This window comes from Quercus lobata, chromosome 12, assembly GCF_001633185.2.
Source record: "Quercus lobata isolate SW786 chromosome 12, ValleyOak3.0 Primary Assembly, whole genome shotgun sequence".
In the NCBI taxonomy this organism is placed as follows: domain Eukaryota; kingdom Viridiplantae; phylum Streptophyta; class Magnoliopsida; order Fagales; family Fagaceae; genus Quercus; species Quercus lobata.
The window spans coordinates 24,280,234-24,302,978 of record NC_044915.1 but is presented as its reverse complement, the minus strand read 5'-3'; the positions used below and the strand labels follow the sequence as shown (position 1 = coordinate 24,302,978).

General features: G+C 35.1%; 2 protein-coding genes and 1 non-coding gene across 4 annotated transcripts; 1 reads left to right on the top strand and 2 right to left on the bottom strand.

The window, feature by feature from the left end:
- Positions 1 to 1,257: 1,257 nt before the first annotated feature.
- Positions 1,258 to 5,677, top strand: LOC115971668 (zinc finger protein CONSTANS-LIKE 13). Of its 2 annotated transcripts, none has more exons than XM_031091673.1 (4): positions 1,258 to 2,092; positions 2,739 to 2,951; positions 4,609 to 4,925; positions 5,353 to 5,677. In XM_031091673.1, the coding sequence occupies exons 1-4, from the start codon at positions 1,529 to 1,531 to the stop codon at positions 5,456 to 5,458; spliced, it is 1,200 nt and encodes a 399-aa protein (XP_030947533.1). In that variant the 5' UTR covers positions 1,258 to 1,528; the 3' UTR covers positions 5,459 to 5,677. The 2 variants fall into 2 exon arrangements, with proteins under 2 accessions (XP_030947533.1, XP_030947534.1); XM_031091674.1 differs by having other exon boundaries at positions 1,262 to 2,092; positions 4,609 to 4,895.
- A 1,451-nt stretch (positions 5,678 to 7,128) lies between these two features.
- On the bottom strand, positions 7,129 to 7,339 carry LOC115972669. Its single transcript, XR_004087530.1, has one exon. It is a non-coding gene; the product is annotated as a small nucleolar RNA U3 (small nucleolar RNA).
- A 12,876-nt stretch (positions 7,340 to 20,215) lies between these two features.
- Positions 20,216 to 21,930, bottom strand: LOC115971901 (CASP-like protein 1E1). The gene is made up of 2 exons (XM_031092002.1): positions 21,420 to 21,930; positions 20,216 to 20,785 (listed from the first exon to the last, which is right to left on the bottom strand). The coding sequence occupies exons 1-2, from the start codon at positions 21,638 to 21,640 to the stop codon at positions 20,440 to 20,442; spliced, it is 567 nt and encodes a 188-aa protein (XP_030947862.1). The 5' UTR covers positions 21,641 to 21,930; the 3' UTR covers positions 20,216 to 20,439.
- Between the last annotated feature and the right edge of the window lie 815 nt (positions 21,931 to 22,745).

The following is a 22,745-nucleotide window of genomic DNA, read 5'->3' as shown; positions in this document are numbered from 1 at the left end:
TGCTAATGTCATATTGTGGAAAGAACTTTTGAAGTGCTGGTTGATCTTTTGAATTCATATAACTGCTGAAAGTCACATGAATTTTTGAGGATATTATTTTGATTTGTGAAAATTTATGTTAAATATCCTTGTTAGTTTATCTTTATGGTGAAAATCCTGCTTTGTCAACTGTTGACTTTTTTTTTTTTGGCAACAAATGAGGAGGAATTCAAATCCATATTCTACTCATGTAAAGAACAGAGAAATATCATTGAGCCACAAAGTTCTTAAACAATGTCGGTAATAACATACTTTGTGTGCGTTTGGCATTGATTATTTTTTTCAGCTTATTTTACTATTCAGTTTATTTTTGCTACTATTTATTGATCTCACTGCACTTTTTTGCACTATTTATGGGTCTTATTGTACAATTTCAGCTAACTTTTACTTTTATTTATAGTACTTTCAACAAAAAGTTTTCAGTTTCAACTAAATAAACTGTTTCCAAATAAACACTTTCTCTTATGGACAAAACTTAGGTACAACTTAGGTGCTGCTCTTTAAATTCTCATCTTAAAATTCAATTATGTGTTTATTTAACTAAAAAATACACTTTTACCCCATGAGAAAAAACATACCAAAATTTTAAAAAGAAAACCTAAAAAATAGTATCTAAATATTATACCTGAATTTTGTGCTTCTCTTGTACTAGTGGCCCATAAGCTGATTGAATTATTCCCATGATCCTATCGTCTTGGTGGTATGCCTAAATAACTTTGGTGGGTACTTCATGTTTACTTCAATCGCCAAATCAGATGGCTACTTTTCACAGTAAATTACCACCACCAAATTTCTCAAACTAGTAGTTTGGGAACTTAGCTTATATAATAAGATAAAATTTCTTTTAGGAGGGAGTGGTTTGACAATGAGAGCGGGCCAAAATAAGCCTTGGAAGTTTGTACTTCAACGACTTCGTCCACCTTCTTAGCTAAGAAAGCAAGTAAATAATAAACCCTTTTGATTGACAAAAAAGTTGAGATTGGAAACTCCTTCAGCTTTCAAATCTCAGCCAAAAAAAAAAATTGTAATAATTATGGCTACTTTTGCTACAATTTTTCTACCTTCAAGTAAGAATTATGGCAAAATTATGATGAGAAAAAGTGGCCAATCAAAAGTGAAATAATTAATAAAAGATCTCAACTACACGCTCAAGAATCAAGATACTTCTTGGCTTCTTGCTCAACAAGACAACATGTCTCTCTCTCTCTCGCGTATAGTCATACTATTTATGATGTTGTCCTACTTAGCGCTGTTTCAAAGCTACAACATTCAAACTACCCACCTTCTTCTTCTCCTTCTTTGAAGCAATAAATAGGCAAACCTCTAAACCCTTCGGAAAAAAAAAAAAAAAAAAAAAAAGAAGCAGAAAAGAAAGAAAAGCATGAAATAATGGACTTTTCTTCTTCTTCTTGTTGATTTGAAGGAACAGAGAAAGCAAAAAAGTACACAGAGCTCTAATACCCAAAACCCTTGAAACATAGAGCAAGAAATGACTGACTCTCGAGCTCAAATAAAACAACAAGACCAAAACATCATGAGCCCTCAAATTCAAAAGCGACTCTGTGACTATTGCTCAGAAACCACAGCTCTTCTCTACTGCCGAGCAGACTCAGCCAAGCTCTGCTTCCTCTGTGACCGTGAAGTCCACTCTACCAACCAGCTCTTCTCCAAGCACACTCGCTCACGTCTCTGTGATTCCTGTGATTCCTCCCCTGCTTCCATTTTCTGCTCTACAGAGTGCTCTGTTCTGTGCCAGAACTGTGACTGGGAACGCCACAGCCTCTCACTTTCACAAGTGCACAATAGGAGGCCACTCGAGGGGTTCACTGGGTGTCCTTCTGTGCATGAATTGTTGGGTATTGTTGGGTTTGAAGAGACGGGTCATAAAGCTCTGTTTTTGAAGGATGAGAGCACTGGTGGTGGTGATGGTTTTGATGGGCTTTCGGATTTTTTGGTTTGGGATACTCCTTGTGCTGTTAGTCTTGATGATTTGATTAGTTCGACGAGTTCGGAGCATGATTTTCAGGCTATGGAAGTTCCTCCTCTGCCCAAGGTCAATTATTCAACTTGTTCTTCTGCTTTATTTTTTATTTTTTAAATAAATTAAGTTGTTTTATTTGGTTGTCGTAAAAGAATACATTTAGTCAACTCTAACTAGTATGTTGGGTATCCGTGGTTGACCCCGAAAATTTTGGGACTAAATCTTGATATTGTTGTTGTTTTATTTGATTTCTGAGTGGTGAGAAAACAGAGGAAAAGTGATATGAACCACCAGAAATGAACTAGTAAGTCTGGTGTTGTATTAAGTTTGAGCTATTAATCCACAAGTATTACGTTAATTAGTCATTTATGGTTCTTACCAAGTATCATCCATTTTATTATTGTGTTAGACTAAGTGTAGGTTTTTACTTATGGGGTTCCTGTGAATTAAAAATTTGTATGATATGATATATATTTTTTTTTAATGAACTCTTTTCCTTTTGGCTTAGGAATGTATTGTTTATTCTTACAGTAATTGAATCTTATGATTTCTGATTTTGTTTTGACATTGAATTTCAGGTTCTTTTGCTGGGGTTTATTTGATTTTGGTTGAGGTTTTTCTTGGATATGTGATTATATGGAATGTTAAATATTTCTATAAAATTTTCTGTTAGACTACTGCAGTTTTGACTTGGTTCTGGGTTATGTTGTTGAATCAGAATCGTAATGCTGCTTGTGGGCTATACAAGGACGAAATAATCAATCAGCTTCGTGAATTGGTAAAGTTGGAACCCAACTTGAATTGTGAAAATATGGATGCTGAACCCCTCACTGGTTTCCAACCACTGCTGTCTGTACAAAATGTACAACAAGAAGATATGGTTACAGGTTTTGCAGATAATGCAGAGCCATTTGTTTTCCCTAGATTTGAGGTAAACTTCTTACTCTGTTGGTATTCTGCAAACTGTTTTCTGATGCTTGCCACCTTGCTATTTTCCATATTCAAGCTTTCTTTTGTACATTTGTCTAACATGGAACTCCTTGTCATTATGTCTTCTCATTTGATATGTATAGCGTTATTGTTTTTATTCTTTACTTCTTGATCACCAATTTAAGGTGTAGGAATTGTAAGTGTTAAATATTAGCTATGATATATTCCAAAGGTTTTTTTTTTTTTTTTTGAAGTCGATATATTCCAAGTTGAATATGCTTGAATAGATGCAGAAGAGGGAAGCATAAAATAGGAACACAAAAACACGAGTGTTACGTGGTTCAACCTTACGATCTATGTCCACAGAGGAAACCCTTAAAGGCTACATCTTTATTATATAAGAGTGTAGTACAAAACCTATGTTACAATGAATCATAAAATAGGTATACATATAGTAGATTAAATCCTAGATTAATAGACTTCTAGTACAAGTAGGAAACTTGCCTTACACACAAAGCAAAATTAGGTTTAGGCCTATGCTAATAGATTAATATATCTCTAAAACCCCTTCTCAAACTCAAGATGGAAGCTTGAGATTTGATAAGGTTGAGAAGATCCTTTAAATGAAGTTTGGCTCTGTAACAGTAGTTTGAGGAAGGCAATGGTCATGCAATATTGATGCGACTTCTAACGATGGCATGACTTTATCGGAGAGTCAAAGTAGTAGTGGGAAGCCAAAGAACCATGGCCACAGGAAGGTGGCTCTAATACCATGTTAAATATTAGCTATAATATATTTTATGTTGAATATGCTCGAATAGATACGGAAGAGGAAAGCATAAATAGGAACTCGAAAACACAAAGGTTACGTGGTTCAGCCTTATGAGCTACATCCACGGAGGAAACCCACATCTTTATTATATAAGAGTGCAGTATAAAACCTATGTTACAATGAACTATAACATAGGAGACTTGTCTTGCACACAAAGTAGAATTAGGATTGGGCCTATGCTAATATGTTGATATATCTCTTATAGTAAGAATTAGATCTTTACTTGTGAATTAGTTCTTGCCGAGGTCCTTTCTGAGTCAAACTAGCATTTTCCCAAGTGGATAATCTTACATACTAGTTTAAATCTTACTGTACATTACTTGTTAATTTCATTACTGAATCACCTTGCCAAGTAGTGACATATCCTACAATCATGTCATTGTGAAATGAAGTAACAGCATTTGATACCTGTGTCTTGTAAGATGTAAGATATGATGGAGTAATAGTCCATGTATGTCAATCTGATTCATTAACTCTACTGCTTTTCTTGTGAAAAATCAGATCACCAAATGGACATCTCACTTTCTCAGACCTAAAATTTTCTATGTTAAATGAGTTTGGAGACATAAAATACCAACGTAGCATGTTATTTATTCAGATAAACTACAGATCATTGTTAGATTCTATACCAATGCACCCTATCTGTTTTGTGTTATAACTTACAGTTTCATTTCTTTAATGTTTGTTGGGGCTTGAGTTTGTTCAGCCATTAGAGAACTTGTTAGATCTTTGAATTCTTCCAATTTCGCTATCTTGTTTATGAATATGATGTATTCTTTCAAAAAAAATAAAAGTGGAAAGTTTAAATGTTTTCCTTATTGTGCAGGCAAGTGCATTTCAGTGCTGTACTGGTGGTAGTGAGGCTGCAAATCATTTTTTTCTTCCTAATTCATCAACAAGAAGCTATCTTGAAGAAAGTCATGTGGTTCCTGACAAGCATTCAGATATTAGTTGCAGTGTCACTCATGCCAATGATGGTAGTGAAGGACATTCACGATACCCTATTAAATCTGAAACCTCATCAGCTTTTCAAAGGATTGCTTCACATGAGCTGAATAGCCAGGAGAGGGACTCTGCATTATCACGATACAAAGAGAAGAAGAAAACAAGGAGGTATCATAGCCCCACCCTTTGCCCACAAATGTATGACTTCTCAAATATTTGAATTTTTTTCGAAGTCTATCGATCACTGAAGTGTTTCATTTTGAGCCTCTTAAAAATTTCAAGAACTTAAAATGTTTCCAAAACATGGTACATATTTTTCTCAAAGTTACAATTGTAAGGTTTTGGAGTTTGCTTTGATTTATGTTAGCTTTGAAATGGAATGAGCTGAAATATTGAAATTGGAATGTTATCATGCTCTCATCAATGTTAAAAGTCGAGGTTATTGAAAAAGTAGGAACGAAAATGAATTTTTTTTTCTCCGGGGTAAGTCACACAATGGATGTCTTCTTGTTTCTAAAGTTACCCTGCTAAATTCTTTCTTATTTATTTATATGTGGCTCACATTTTTCATCTTGTAATCACATTTGGACCTAGTATAATGATGATCATTATGTGGAAACAACAGGTATGAAAAGCACATTAGGTATGAATCACGGAAGGTTCGGGCAGAGAGCAGGATAAGAATCAAGGGACGCTTTGCTAAGATGGATACTACAGGCAGGCAGTTGTAACATCAGAATTGCTAATCTTGTTTTGTTTACTGCCATTGTATTAATTATTAGTAAAACAAGTTTATCTTTCATCAGGTGAAGCGAATTACTATTTGTGTATGTAATAGCTTTTGAAGCTAAAGCTTGGAAAGTATTTTTGGATTTCACAATTTTCACTTAAGCTAAATGTAAAATCTAGAAAAATCATTAGCTTTTTAATGTTCACAATTTTCACTTAAACAAAAGTTACCTTTGGTCGGATTCTGTATAAAGTAGCTATATCCTATATGATAGTAACTGATTATGTGCTGAAATGTGCCTTAGTTGGAAAAGAGTTACGACTAATGCTTGTCCAAATTTTATAAGCCTCTCCCTTGTAACCAACACTCACTTTGCATACCAAATCATTGCATTGGGAACTTGTGCTTCTTTTATTCCAAGTACAAGGAAGATTCAGCCTTTGTTGCCATTTTTCTTAATGAAAGTTTCCGTTTTAGTTTTACATCCAGCACAGGCAACTTTGAGACCATCATGCTAGATATGGTTTTCATCTGCACCATTGATAGTAGGAACATGCACTTCAGATGATTGTAGTTACCAGAACATTTGGTATGGGACTCAAATAGAACTCATATTAGTAATGGAAGATTCTCACAGTGCGTAAAGTCCGATGATGGTCATGACCTTAACACATATAATTTAAGGTTTGGTCCAGATATACCACAACCAATAGGATTACAAACCACAAAACTGCAAAAAAAGAAAAAGAAAAACCAAACCACAAAACTATTGCAGATTGAGAATTACCAAACCTTACTAGATTATTTTGCTAGGCAATAGGCATAAGTGTGAATGGCCAAAGACTCAAACGTTAATCCAACCATATTTTTGATACGAGAAGATGGTTTTCAAGGGTGTGGTGATAAAATCCTTTTTTGTGATATAGACACTGGTTCTATCATTACCTTCTAATTTTATTTTATTTTTATAGAGAATTTTAATTAAGGCGTTCACTCCTAATGATAGAAGCTATCATCAGATTAAGACATCAATTAGTTTTTTGTGTAGACGGGGATTGAACTCTAGATCTCTTATTCAACCATTAGAGATTTTACCAGTTAAGTTAACTAAAACCCACCATTACCTTCTAATTGAGCTTGCCTATAATGCACTTAATACAAACTTGGGAGGATCATTTTTCAAATACATGACATGATGGCACTATGAACAAAACCAACTGCTCTTTGCGCTAGAGGATTGTGTGAATGTTGTTCCATTCTGATTTAATATGGATTATTATATCAAAGTTTTGGACAAAATTTGCAGAAAATTATCTTTTTAATATTAATTATTTAAATTGACTTGGTCCATTGGTGCCCATGCTAAAGTCTAAAGTCACCAATTACCACAATTTTTTCACCTTTAGACAATTGGCATTTGGACTTGAGGGTTGAAATTTAAGATCCACGTTTCAAAAACAAATTTTTAATACTTGAAAACTACAAGAAACTCTAATTGCAATCAAACAAAAACACTTTGAAAATAAATATTTAATATACTCAAAAAATGAAAAAAAAAAAAAAAAAAATACAAGAGCATTTTAATTGCAATTAAGTTTGGAGTTATTCTTAAAAGGGCCCCAGCCAATAAATGATAGCCACGTCTAAGAAAAAATGGCAAAAGGATATTTAGACCTGTCAGACAGCCGTGTGCCATCCCAACCATCTCAACTGGCTGAACCAGCTGAAAACGATCCTCTACGGCTCAATGGACGGGACTCCACGAACTCATCCAACCATTTATCACGCTCTGATCACACAGCCACGATTCCATCCACAAGGTTTGTAATCACGGAAACAGACGTACGATCCTATAGAACAGATCTTGTTCAAGTAAGGTCGTAAATTCTCTTCCTACGCTAAATAATATAAAGCACTATCTTATGTCATGTCTTTTCAATGTGGGACTCCTCTGTTTCGTCCGCCAAAGCCAAACGAATACTTTGTCCCTGTGAGCCATCCAGGTTCTAAGTTCTAAATATCATCATGACCTGGCTGCGCAATGATTGATAGAGGAGAGCATTACGTGTTAGTTCTTCTCTTCCATAAAAAAAATAAAAATAAAAATAAATAAATAAATAAATAAACCAATAGGAGAGCATTACTCCAACTTGAAAGTAATTCAACTATTTAAACCAAGTATATGGGCTTCCTGTGTAGATTTTTATTTATTTTTATTTTTAGGGATGAATAAAAATCAATAGATGCAAATTGCAATGGCTTCCTATGTAGATTACTTTAGGCTTACATTAATTTTACATGGAAAATAATTTGTATCTATAAAAATTAGGGGATCCCCAAACCCACGCCATTCTCTAGAGATTTTTTTTTTTTTTTTTTTTTTTTAGAGACGCCATTTTCTAGAGTTATATGCACTTCTTTAATTTTTCTTCTATTACCAAGAGTTTGGTTAAATTCAATTGATTTTCATTTGTATTGATATTTATAGACAATTTAAATGGCAGGACATGATTATTTATGTAGTAATATACTAACTTTTTTTTCATTGAAAACAATTTATCTTTAGCTTTTTTATATTCACAATTTTATTAGCTTTTTTATATTCACAATTTTAAATTAAACAAAAGTTACTTTTTTTTTTTTTTTTGGTGAAAGACGATATCATTAAAAACAACTAAGGAAAAATACAAGGTTCAGGACATATCCTGTTAAGGTACATCCCAATGAGGTCACCCGCAAAAACATCAAGAATGTCCACAGGCAGACTATCATAAAGCTTAAAATCATCATTCATCCTAAAACTCATCCTAGCCAAACCATCAACATACCAATTCACTTGCTTGAAACAATGCATAATCCGGACTTGCTAAAACCGAGTTATCAACTGCCTGCAGTCATCCAAAATGGGAGAGATGATGTTATTAACATAAGACAAGTTTCCTAACACATCTAAAACAGATTTGGCATCCACTTCAATTTCAAGAAGCTGAATATTAAGGTTGTAGCATAGCAGAAGGCCTTCTCTAAGCCCCCACAGCTCCGCTGCAAAACAACTAGTGTACCCAATTTGCTTGCTAAAGCCTGCTACCCAATGACCACCTTCATCTCTAATCACCCCACCACAGCTAGTTGACCCGTGCTCTCCCAAGGCTAAACCATCCGTGTTTAGCTTCTTCCATCCTTGCAAAGGCCTCTCCCAGCGGATCCTTTTTAACACTCTACGGTTCTGCACTCTAGGGGCTGCACACAGTGATAAAATTCCACTGCTTGATTAATAATCTCTACTGCCATATTCAGATTTCTGCTCCTCCTGTTAAAAAAAAACTTGTTCGTACTCTTCCAAATGCTCCATAAAGCGAAGGAAAAAACAACCTTCCATGGAGGGGTAATATTAAGACACTTGCCATTGGATCTAGCATTGGTAGTTGACAGCCACTCCAGCAAGTTGGAATGCCAAAATTCATGGTTGGAGGGTGAGACCCCTAACTGACTCTACACTTGCTTCAAATGATTGCAATCTCTAAGGGCATGTAAAATGGTTTCAGAACCATTACAACAGATGGGGCAAACATTGTTATGGACCACACCTCTCCTTTCTAAACAACATTTGACACCAATGTTGTTGTGTGCACACATCCATAGAAAGGTTTTAATTTTTGGCAATACGTCTGCCTTCCAAATCCACTTAGCTGTAAAGGTATCAAACTCCATAAACCCCATTGCAAGCCTATAAGCACTTTTCATATCTAAAGAGTTGTGGGGAGTCCTAGCCGAAGCCAATTTATCATTTCCACCACCTAAGATTGTTGTAGGAATTGCAAGAATCATTCTCTTAATATCAACAGGTAGCTCAAAGGGCAGTTTCTCCCAATCCCAGCCCGTTTCCATCATCAAATCCTTTACTTCCAAAAGACTAGCTTCCTGAGTAATAGGCCCTTGAATCAAATGCTGAAGGGGCCCCCCATTTGTCCAATTGCTATGCCAAATATTCAATTTGCAATCACTACCCACCTACCACTTACTGCCCTTATTGAAAGTATCCATCCCTTTTTTCATTGCAGCCCAAATTGGGGAACAAGGGAGTTTATCGACTTTGGCAGATACCCTTCTCCTTTGGCTGCAATATTTCATTTTCAAAACCCTAACCCACGGTGCCTCTCCCTTTGTATGAAACCTCCAGTTTAGCTTGGAGAGGAGAGCTAAATTCCTACCTTTGGCTGATTGTAACCCAAGCCCACCTTCATCCTTTGATTTAATCACCTTTTCCCAGCGAACCCAATGAATTTTCTTGGCTGTATCTGTTGACCCCACAAGAAGTTTCTATTAACTCTATCTAGTCAGTTCAAACCCCTCCCCGGCAGATAAGAGCATTGCATAATATATGAAGGTATGGCTGCCAAGGAAGCTTTTTTAAGTACTGTATGCCCAGCTAAGGATAAGAGATTTGCCTTCCACCCTTCCAACTTTTGTTTCACTCTATCCAAAATAAAATTATAGTCCTAGGAGGAAGAACCAGGATGTTTTAGCAGAAAACCAAGATATCTTCCAAGAAAAGGCGTAGAAGCAAACCCCAATATATCACAAAGGGATTCCCTAGTATCCCTGTCCACATTTAGGGAAAAATAGACCCGCGACTTGGTTTCACTCACAGTTTGCCCCGAGAATCTGCAGAATGTGTCCAATACATCTCTAATTGCTGAGCAATTCACACTGTCAGCTTTTGCAAATAAAATCAGGTCATCTGCAAAGAACAGATGAGAAAAGCCAGGCCGCTCTGAGAAGCCTTCACTGGCTGCCAAAGATTCTCACTACACTTCTCTTCAATAAGTTGCCCAAGATAGTCCATGCAAAGGACGAATAGATAAGGCAATAAATGATCTCCCTACCTTATGCCTCTAGAAGGGAGAATCTGGTCAAGGGCTTCTCCATTGAATAATATAGATGTAGAAACTGTTGACACACAACTCATGATGACATCTATAATATCAATTGGAAGATTTGCCCTAATAAGCATGTCTTTGATGAAATTCCATTCTAGTTTATCATAGGTCTTCTCCAAATCAATTTTTAAAGCCATATACCCTGTCCTTCCTCTTTTCTTCCCTAAAGAGTGAATAATCTCCTGAGCAATAATCATATTGTCAATGCCTTTCCTCCCTGGCACAAAAGCCGTTTGCAAAGGAGAGATAAGCTTATCCAAGAAAGGCGGCAATCTTGCCACAATAATTTTTGTAACCATCTTATACATCGTGTTGCACAAACTTATGGGTCTATAATTCCCCAAAGTCTCAGGGCCCTGAGTTTTTGGAATCAAAGCAATGAGGGTTCTATTCAAAGCTTCAGGAACTTTCCTATCCTCAAAAATCTTCTTCACCTCTTCAATCACTGAACTTCCCACCATGGGCCAAAATTTCTGAAAAAAAAAAAAAAAACCCCGCATGAAGGCCATCCGGACTTGGTGCCTTGAAGGGTTTAAGAGACCAAACAACAGCCCTAATTTCTTCTTCCGAAGCACTACCGCTAATGCTCTCCTTGTAATATCCCAATTTTGTTTTTTATGATTATCATTGTACCTTGTCATTTTTAATATAAATTTGAGGTACTATATGTGTGTGCACGTTAAGATGGAAGTAGACAATTTTGTGGTGCTATAAATAGGTGAGAAAATTAAAGTTTTAGTGCATACAATTTGGTGCGGCAATTAAAATAATAAATAAATAAAAGATGAAGATGTTTTATGGGCTTCTTGGAGACTAAAGAGATAAGCTCAAGTGGATTTTAAACTTCAACCCACTATCCCACCAAACCCACGTCTCTGATGTGTTAAAATATAAGGTGGAGGAAAAGATAAATTAGGGTTTTCATAAGAAGGGTTTCATCACTAAAAAGGCTAGGAGGTGTATTTTTCCTTGGAGTTAATTGAAGAGGCAACCAATTGTTCAAGGTATGATTTCTCACCGTTAGAAACAAAGAATTAAGGAGTTAGAATTTTAATCATGGAATTTCAAATCTTAATTATGAATATGGCTTTAACGTTTGGGGTTATATATATTAGGTAGCTTTATCGTTTTTCTTGGGTTATATATTTATATATATTAGAGGATGGCTTTAAAGACCTCAATAAAGTTAATCCAAAAGCTGCTGTATCTTTAGAGATAGTTGCAATTTGGGAAAAAAAAAAAAAAAAAAAAAAAGATGTCTTTAACGTTGTTTCGTTGGGATATAAAAATATATATATCTTTAATTCTAATTTTGGGCCACTGTGTGTAATCCATGAACTAGTCATAGATCAAAATTTTATTCATGGAGATGGCTTTCACTTGTTCATTAGAGTTATTTAATAAAATTCTAGGTTGCCCACTGTGTGAACAAGCCATGGATTACAAATATCTATTCAGGTATATGGTTCTTACATTTTCATTGGGGTTTTATATTAAATCCTAGGTCAATGATATTTTTGGTTACTGCATTCCTCATGGCAATATGAGTTTCGATTAATATAAGGGAATAGAGAAACTTTAATTTAGTGTTAAAAGTGTTATTAGTTTAGCAAAGTATAATCCTAGTGAGTCCATTTGTATAGTTCTATAAGCTTTATATTTTGTAGAAGATGTTAAGTATATTTCCATGATTGATTATAAGTCCTATTTAAGAGTATTTTGAGACTATTTGGAGGGTGTTTCAGCTGGACTTTCAGAGTGATTCAAGTGCAATAAGTAATTATGCATAATATGCACATATTTTATTCTTTAGGTTCTTAGAAGTTAAAGGTTTTCAAAAGTTATGTTTTTAAAGCTTACATTTTCTAAAGTTTATCGAAAGCATTATTTTTACATCATTGAAAGAGAAACTTCGACTTTTAGACAATGTTAAGAGAAACTTCGAATTTTAAATAATATGTTGAATGTCCAAATCTCATTTAAAAGATGATTTCTAAACTAAATTGTTTTCCGAAAATAATTGAGTTTCAAAGTAAGTTTTCTAAAAAGGTTCTTGTTCTTTAAGTTTGTTTAAAACCAAGTGATTTCAAAGTCATATCTTATTTTTCAAATGGTATTTAAGACGTTTCCTTTAGCAAATTGGGTTTTCAAACTTACTCAAGAATTGTAAAAATATTTATATAAACTCTTCCGTTCTTATTCATTCACTAAGAGAGTCAAGCATCCTTTGATTTATGTTCAATTCGATATTGTGATATTCGCTATGCATTTATATTTGGAATAATTGTTAATATTAAGAAAGTTATTCTATTTTGTATATAGTTTGTTTTGTGATATGTGACTCAAAATGAATGTTTTTAGAATTGATCAGATAAATGTGTAAATCCACTCACAGAATTGTATGTGAGAATATGTGTTGATCCCTCACCAGCAGGGGTTAGATGTTGGTATCCACTCACAGGATTGTATTTGAGAATATGTGATGTGTATATATGATGTTGTGCTCTGATCAATTATATGTATGTGTTTTCTAATGATTTTGAGATGTGATTATATATGTATTAAGTGATTCATTATATGTTTTGGAATAATTATTTTTGATACCATTGAATGAGTTTGTGAAAAAAATCAAAATACTCGTACTTTGCTTGACTCTATTCCGTTGTATATTCTGTATAATTACTTACTAGATGTGTGGCTCACCCCATCAATTACTATTTTTCAGATTAAAGTGTAGTTGGGAATATAGAACCTTTGGATCGCTTTGTAAGGTGCAAGGTAGAGCATGGAAGTTGTAGGCGATTTCAGTATTACTTGAAGACTTATGAATTTTAGTTACCTTTATTTTGTAATTTATGTTTTATACAATGGAGATTAATTCCAATTTGTGGAGTTTAGATTGTTGTAAGAGGTTTTTAAGAGTATTGTTTCTTTGGAGTATTAATTTATTTTGGATTAATTATGTTTATGGAGTTATATAAGTTTAGTAGGTTAGTCATGCATCTGAATTCATGTTCCATGGATTTGGGTCGTGACACTCCCTCTCCACCTCCGTAAGCCTAGGTTGCCAAGGCGATATAGTAGGGTCTGTTTTTGGTACACAAGAAAGGGAAGGCAAGTAAATTTTATTGAAACCACTTCTAATAAAAAACTCGATATCATCTTCCTCATGAATCCAATCATCCACTGCATCCTTGATTGCCATAATTTTATTCCTCTTCCTTCTAACAAGAGTTGAGACATGATAAAAGGAAGTATTACAGCCATCCTAAATCATCCAATTCACCCTGGATTTCAAAGCCCATAATTCCTCTTCTTGATTCAGCACTACATCCAACTCCTTAAGGAGCTCATTTTCCAAATTAACAAGGAAAGTAGAAGGTTTTAAGGCTAGGGCCCTCTAAATACCATTGATCCTTGACATCAAGTTCTTTTTCCAAATGAAAATATTGCCAAACTGGTTTTTATTCCACTCCCTAGCTTTAAGAGTAAAACAACTAATTGCAACCTCCAGGTTATTATTACTTTCCCACGCCTGATGCACAAGTGGAGGAAAGGTAGGATCTAGCAACCAAGCAGTCTGAAATCTAAAAGGACGAAGCTTACCAACATGGCATCTCGACTGCATCTCCAACAAAACTGGGCAATGATCCGAGTGGCACCAAGTGAGATGAGTTACTTTAGCTTCTGGATACATCAAACCTAGCTAGGCTTCACAAAATACTATCAAATCTCTCCTGAATCAAAGCCTGAACCTCCCTCCTATTAGTCTAAGTGAAACGGGGACCCACAAAACCAATATCAATCATGTTGCATTTATCTAAGCATTCTTTAAATAAGAGCGACCTACTAACACTCACCGCTCTTCCCCCAAATTTATCCTCATTTATAAGAGTTTCATTAAAATCACCTACTATTACCCAAGGCATATTATACAACTCAGCAACACTCATCAGATTATTCCATAAAATTTGCCTTTCGACACTCCTAGGGCTAGCATACACAGCAAAAAGTAACCAGTTGTTGTTAGTGAAACGTACCTTCACCTAAGTGTGGATTTCCTGCTCTGTGCTAAAAAGTAAAGATATGTCAACCTTGTCATCTCGGCACTCCTAGGGCTAGCATACACAGCAAAAAGTAACCAGTTGTTGTTAGTGAAACGTACCTTCACCTAAGTGTGGATTTCCTGCTCTGTGCTAGAAAGTAAAGATATGTCAACCTTGTCATCATTCCACAGGACCTAAAGGCCTCCAGCATAGCCAATGGTGTTAGTGTGGATAGCTCTGTCAAAAGGCAGCAAGTTCGTGATTTCCCTTGCTCTGTCTCCCCCAACACGGGTCTCCATGACAATAAGAATAGCTGGATCATAAATCTGCACCAATTCTCTGACACGTTTCTTAAAAGAAGGCTTCAAAGCCCCCTACAATTCCAAATTATAACATTCATCAGAAAACATATAAGATGGGGTAAGGCATTCATCATAGAGAGGCCTCAGCTTCGCCTCCTCCCTTAAGTTCCATCCAGTCTGCTTCAAGACCTCCCTCGTCTGACCCTCTCTTGGTTGCAATGTTGCCATGTGCTGTAGAACCCCCATATCCAATTCCTGTAAGGCTAACAGCAGATTGAAGCCCACTATTGGATGGAAAACTTGAATTAAACTCATGGCAGGCTTTTCCCCATTGTGAATGTAGCTATCAGATGCCCCTCTAGCATACGCCGCTACGTAAGACACTCCCAAGGCTCCTTGATCTTGGCACTGAACCACCCCATGGTTTGGGATGGTCGAATCATGGTCAAGACAAAATTCGGAATCTTCCCTATAGCGCCTTCCACATTTACTGCCCATCTCTGATGCCGTGGTGGTTGCGAGCTAAACGAGTTCAGGAGTTTTTGGTCTTGCCTTTGCAACTTCTTCCCTCACTCAATCCAACAAAAGCACCTTCCCTTTGCTAACTGTTGGTGCCGAGCTCGGAATTCCTACCTTCACCGACACTGCAAAAACTGCCCTTGGCTCGCCCTACTCTAAGCTATCTCCTTTTTACCCTTGACCGTGTTTGATCGTAAGGAGCTCTGTGTAGATAGAGTCCGACCTGTTTGAGTTTTTGTCTCCCCTACCTTATGGTTTCGGGCCGAGCTGGGTTAAGCCTGTTGAAAAGGCTTCTTTCTAATACTTTGAACCACAACCTCTATTTGGGCCTTATGCAATGCTACTGAGGAAGATAACTTCCTTTTACTCTTTCTAGTTTGCCCAACTTGCACTTCAGCCCTAACCGGACTTCCAACCTCTACATTAATAGTACTTTTGAAGACAAAATCCTTAGTCAGTCTAGGTGGGGTCCCACCACTCCTCTGGTTTTTTGTCCCCTTCTTTCTACGTGTAACCACTACCCACAACCCATACAAGTCTTCATGCACAGTCCCTTGCTCAGGTTCACGCACTGCTCTAGTGGTCCCCTCCATCCCCTTCAGACTGTCAGGCACACGCTTCTCATGTGAGCTAAACCTCCGATCACCCTGCTCATTTCTCCCTTCCTCCACGGACAGCGGTGCTTGCCGAACAAAATAAGGGCAATTTTCCTTCCTGTGGCCTATACGTCCACATCCAAAACAGAGTTTTTGAATACCTTTGTAGCTAATTTGTTGTTCTAATTTCCCTATCATAATCACAGTTATCAAAGGTTTCTCCACGTCCACTTGAATACGAATTCTTGCAAATCTCCCTCTGCATTCAGTCGCCTTAAAAGTATCGATTCTTAGGACGTTTCCAATGGCTTTCCCAATGTGATTCAACACCTTCGCGTTGTAGTACTCAATGGGAAGTTCATTTAATCTGACCTAAACAGCAATGGAAGACACATTTGCTAAAGCAAGCTTAAAATCTGACTCCCAAGGTCTGATGGAGAGGAAATGATCACCCAAAAACCACGGACCCTTCCTCAACACATTTTCAAAATCCTCCCTAAGGGAAAGTCTTGTGAGGAAAAACCCATGACCTAAATCCACACACTCCAGTCTCCCTGCTGGTTTCTATAAAGCCAAGAGCTTAACCTGGAGAAACTTTAGCCCCATGGCTTCCAAAACTCTTGCTTAAATTCCCTAGAGAATCTCACCGCAACAAGACCTTGCCTAAGTGTCTCCACTTCACCATCAAATTCAACGTCATCTTCCATAGCATCTTCAAGGCAGAAAGCTTGCGTAAAAGCCCCAGGAACATCCCCCAAACGTTTATCCTTAAATGAAGCATTTTGGCTCTGAGACCCCTCAGCGTAAGTAGGCGACGCTGGGTTCAAGCTAAGATCATCATAGTAACCAGCATGACTCACATCTTTGACCTTGTTCTTGCTACATGCTAGTTCCTCTTGTTCTTCGCGAGAGAGAGAGAGAGAGCATTCTAGTTCCATGTAGTTTGATATTTCCTTACAAAAGTTACCTTTGGTTGCTCATTGGACGTGGAATATGTGTAAAGAAAAAATTTACTACAAAATTTAAGATCATCATAGTAACCAGCGTGACTCACATCTTTGACCTTGTTCTTGCTGCATGCTAGTTCCTCTTGTTCTTCGCGAGAGAGAGAGAGAGCATTCTAGTTCCATGTAGTTTGATATTTCCTTACAAAAGTTACCTTTGGTTTCTCATTGGACGTGGAATATGTGTAAAGAAAAAATTTACTACAAAATTTATTGGAGCCTATGGCTACAACCTTACTCAATATTTTTGTATTGAAGGTGAATTTTGGTAAGTCCACCCTTGGAATATATCTTCTTATTATATTCTCTATACTTGCAAGATTTTTAGAAAATTGAAGATCAATAGTTATGTTATCAATAAATGATTTAAATTGAAAGTTTTTATAGTTTAAAATTACACATAAAATATAAACTTATAGATCATATAGTAAATAATATCCGATTGACACAAAATTTTATGTGTATTAAGAGTGTAAAGAACATGCAATTCAACTATTAGATTTTCAAAATATGTAATAATGTCTATTTTATTGAGTATGAAGCCTTAGACTACAGCCAATTTTGTAATTAAATTTTGTCCATCTTTATAACTGTTTAAAACAAACATACATTAAAAAAAGAAATTTTCATAAATTTGGGGGCCCTCCCAACATAGTGTGGCTCTGCATATTGACTAAAACGACTCTCTCTACGTGAATTTAGGGCAGGCCATTGGATAGCTTATCTTATCACCCAAACTTTGTGGAGAAGTATTGTTAATTACTTAGTCTGAAAGCCAACATATTTTGATCCATGAGATATACCAATTTGCGTTATTTTTAACTTTAGATTTTATGTTAAAAGTTTTGTGGTTGGATGAAATTATTCAAATTATCTTTATGTCAAAAATTTGGGTTCAATTTTCCCTCCCTCACTTGTGGTAAGAGAATTATAACAAATAACAACATTACCACGTTAGTAACTTTCTGTCAAGAGTCTTGGAATTTAATTGGCATTTTTTCATACATGCATAAAGTGTTTGGAGATCTAAGGGGGAAAGAGTTTGAATTGTAGGGTTAGCAGGATATTGTAACTTTCTAAAAATTTAAAAAAAAAAAAAAAAAAAAAAAAAAACATTAATAACTTTCTAAATCTATGTTAGTCCTATCTTGCTCTTCCATGTGATATCCAAAATAATCAAGTTCATACTATATTACAACTGTTTCATAGAAGCAGGGCCGCCCTTCCACTAGGCCAATTAGGCAATTGCCTAAGGCCCCCAAGTGGAAGGGGGGCCCCAAAATTTTAGAAAAGAAGGGGTAGTAGGGGCAAAATATATATATATATATATATATATATATATATATATATATATAGTTTTAGATGAATTACAAAAATTTAGCACATCCTTTTAACCAAAAAACAAAAAATTTGGTAGATCCGGTTAAACATTGGTTCTAAACAAAATCATTACCCAAAAATAACATTATTATCCTCTAGACAAACCAAAAATCAACAAGATAAACTACAAATCTGGCTTAAGAGATTAACCACAAAACGATCACAAATCCAACCAAATAAAACAACTCAAATCCCTAAAAATTTTACCGTTCCCTCTGCTCTCCGCCTCTCTCTGTCTCTTATTCTTTCTCTGATATTCTCTCCACTGTTCTCAACTGCTCAAGCAAGCTTCCTCCGCCTGGACTACCTCTCTCAACTGCTCAAGCAAGCTTTCTCCGCCTCTCTCATTCTTTCTCTGAATCTAATTCTCTGCTGTCCGCCTCTCTCAACTGCTCACCGTATCAGGTATAAATATATGGCGCTTCGCTTGGCTAATTGGCTTTCTCTTCATTTAATTTGTTAAGATAATAAGATTAGGCATTTGGGCCTGTTTTGTTTATGGCTGCTTGGACGTTTCACTTTTGTTTGGGCTTCAAGTTTTTTTTTTTTTTAATAAAGCCTGCGTTTTTTTTTTTTGGGGTTATAGATCGGATTTGTTTTGTGTTTTTTTGTGGGTGGGTCTTATTAATAAGCTTTGTGTTATGGTTGTGCTTAAATTTTTGTTATGGTTGTGCTTAAATTTTTTTTTTTTTTAATTTTAATCTTGTGTTTATATATATATATTTATATATTTTAGTTAGTGGTAATATATTGAATAAGTCTTTATTTATGCAGGTTGAGATTGCTAAAAACTTGTTATTGTTCGGTGAAATTACAATAATACTTTATATATAAATCAGGTTCTATTTCTCATTTGCACTACACTTGAAAGTTATTTTTTATTTTAGTCTTTATAAATATATTGTTTGATTAGAAATGTCTACTAGAAAATATGCATTTGAATATGAAAAACTTTAAAAAAAGAAATAAAGAAGAAAAATTAATTGAGTCTCAAAAAGGATTAATGGATAAATTTGTTATTAGTAATAAACAAAATTTAGATGAAAATATCACAAATGAGTAAGAAATTCACCAAAAAGAGTTAGAAGATAATGAAATAATACAATTGCAAGATAACAATGATGTTCAATTTTGCAATACAACAAATCTTGATAATGAACTTCAAAATAATTTAGAACAAAATGAAAATAATGCGAAAATGGATTCACATCTGCAATGAATTCATCTAAAAAAATTGCATTAGAAATGGAAATAGAACCTGTATTTCGTGAGAAACGTATAATTCATAGAAATAAACAATTTGATGAAAATGTTCATAATGAGACAACACATTCTGCTGAAGAATCTTTTAGAATTAATTATTTCTTATATATAGTAGATAAAGCAATTAGTTCAATTGAGAATAGATTTGAACAATTTCAAATATATGAAGATATTTTTGGTTTTCTATTTAACTTCACAAAATTGAAGTCACTAGATGATGATAGTTTACAAAAATATTGTCTTAAACTTGAAGATTTTCTCAAACATGATGTTTATTATAATATTGATGGTTTAGATTTATTTTCAAAGTTAAACGTTTTAAAAGAAATTTTACAAATAAAAGATTATACTCTAATTGACATACTAAATTATATAAAAAGATTAGATTCATTTTCAAATACATATATTGCTTATAGGATTTTACTAACAATACTTGTTATAGTAGCTTTTGCATAAAGAAGTTTTTCAAAATTAAAATTAATAAAATCATATCTAAGATGGACAATATCCCAAGAAAGATTAAGTGAATTAGCTATATTATTGATTGAAAATAAATTATTAGAAGAACTTGAATACAAATATTTTATTAGTCAATTTACATCTCAAAAGACAAAAAAAATAAATTTTAAATGAAATGTATTATAATATAAAAATATTAATTTAATTAATATATAAATATAAAAAAAGACTCCATTTTTGCTTCTCCGGTTCTGCATAGAAGCAGCAATTAATAAACCACACCTACCAGCTGTTTGGCATCGAATTCAATTAGCACACAGAAAAGCATTTACTAGTCCTTTCTTCTACTTCCTTTTTTTACTTTTGAATGCCAAGTTGCACATACATTTACTACTAGTAAAGTACCAGCACATAACAAGCTTTCTTACACCAAACCTAACTTCGTATAATTAATTTACCAACAACCCTATTTTTCATTTTGGTTTCTTGTGAAGTCCCAAAACAGCGAAGGCCACAAGCAAAAGAAAGGCAGAAGAACCAATCAGGGACAGAACTAAGGCAGCAGTGAAGTGGTGACAAAAGGCACCAAACATATCACACACCTTTCTCCATTGCACGTGTGAGTTCCCGTCACGGCCAATGATTCCAATAGCAGCCGCTGCACCATTTGCAGAGAAGAGTAGTGCCATTATGACAAGGTCTAGAATGCTTAATACCAATACTACTGCATCTTGGTTGAAGCTTGAGCTGACTGCCAATGAGTATAACAAAGATGCTGCTGCATATGAACATGCTATGGCATTTGATACCAAGAAGTACCTATATATTTGCAAGGGTAATAAAGAATTAGGGTCCCTATTTGATACCAAAGAAATTCTTAGAATACTGTGAGTAACATAATCTCTTTCAGAACATGGGAAGATGACGAGTTATAATCGGAAAGAACATCATTTTCACAAAAATATACTAATAAACTTTTTTATGCATCAATCACATATGGTCACATCAGTAGTTATGAAATACATTATACAAAATATTGTCCCTAAACTTATTGGACATCTTAAATTTTAATGACTCTTTTTCAGTATGTGCTTATCAGGCCATCACATACGCATTAGTTGTCATAACATTTGTATTGTCAAATACCAAGTGCTTAACGAAAACATTAAAAATAAAAGGATTCTTTAAAAGAATGTATCTTCAAAACCATAAAACTTTTTGTTATATTACATAATGCACTTTCTTTTATATGTATTTTTGAGATGAAAGCTATAGAGTTTATGATGATCTCAATGGTATAAATAAACACACGGTTTGATTTCTTCGGAAATAGAAGATCAATGATTGGACTATTTTCAGTACAGTAGTGGCTAGGGATCCAAAAAGTTCTACATGGAATAATGAAATGAACCATAGCATATATAAACAAGAAACAAGTTTGAGACAAGCTTACACAAAAGCAGACATATACTGCCACTTTGCAGTGAATTGAAGATGCAAGGTGGGTAAGCTTGGTGTAATAGTGATAGGAACAATCTCGGTCTCCTTGCTAACACCCACCACAACTGCTGCAACCAGTGTAAAGGCCAACGCAAAAAGTCTCAGGAAGGCATCAAAAACCCTTACTCTCCTTGGACTCTCTACCACCTTCACATCACTCCTCACTCCATCCATGTTGTTGTGCTTGCTGTACTACTAGTTCTACAAGAGAAAGAAAATAAAGAGAGTAGAGCAAAGGCAAAGAGTTATAGGAGAGGGTGAAAGACTGCATCAATGTAAATAAGATATTGGGAAAGAGTAGGTGGGAAAGTGAGGGAAGTAAAAGCTAGCATTGAAGACAAGTCATCTGCTTGTTTTAAATAACCATGAACAACATAGTGAAAACTATGCCAGTTCATTTGGTAAAAAGGTTTAGTAACAGTCACACTTGCAGGCTAATTAAACTACCTAGAATTATTCATGTCACGTAGAAGAGTAGAAGACTAGAAGGTGATAGCTAAAATATTTAGGTCTTGGGAAAGTTATGGGACTTATTTTGAAATGAACCCTGATGGTCTGCGTAGTCTAAAGACACAAATGTTTTTTCACATTTGTTAAAGTGGCATATTGTCATGCAGTGATTAGCGTAAATAAAAGTTTTCGTATGAAAATAATGCATCTCCCACAGAAACTTATCATCTTAGCAATTTTGAAATATTTTGTATTTCTAACATTATTTGAGTGACTTTAATATCAAGTATTAGAGAAGCCGATGCAATCTGCATTGGTTAAGTCATAGCCTCATCACCTCAACCACATCAAAAGGAATTTATTAGTGATTTCAAACCATGAAAAGTAATAGTTCTTAAACCAAACCAACGGTCATGTCGTCAACCCCAAAGATTTGAATTCAAAAACTCAACCCATAAAAGAATCTAACCACAAGGTTGGGTTCGTGTGTGAATAGTCTACTTACTTGAGGACCCACAAGAATGTGTTGTCACAATCATATATGATTTTGCATTTGTTGGAGGTTACTCTGAATGTGACAAGGGATTGTAGGTTCAAAACTAAACTGTATCAAACATGCTAGACTTGTTTAATTAATCCATATTAATTTCGTCCATTATTATCTACACCTGCACAACGAATGGTCCATTCTCAAAGTACCTTGCAGTTTGCACATAATTTAGATCTAGGGTCTGACTGGGCCGTCACACTAAAGAAAATCATGGGCTTCAATCCAAAAGTACAGCCCATCAATATGGGTTTATAGTTATTTAAAGTGCAAAATTTTGCT

Coding starts and splice junctions, on each gene's coding strand:
- LOC115971668 (XM_031091673.1), top strand. CDS start 1,529: ATGACTGACTCTCGAGCTCAAATAAAACAACAAGACCAAAACATCATG. Junction 2,952..4,608: donor TTGTTTTCCCTAGATTTGAG/GTAAACTTCTTA, acceptor CTTATTGTGCAG/GCAAGTGCATTTCAGTGCTG. Junction 4,926..5,352: donor CCCACCCTTTGCCCACAAAT/GTATGACTTCTC, acceptor TGGAAACAACAG/GTATGAAAAGCACATTAGGT.
- LOC115971901 (XM_031092002.1), bottom strand. CDS start 21,640: ATGGATGGAGTGAGGAGTGATGTGAAGGTGGTAGAGAGTCCAAGGAGA. Junction 20,786..21,419: donor CAGTATATGTCTGCTTTTGT/GTAAGCTTGTCT, acceptor GCAAATATATAG/GTACTTCTTGGTATCAAATG.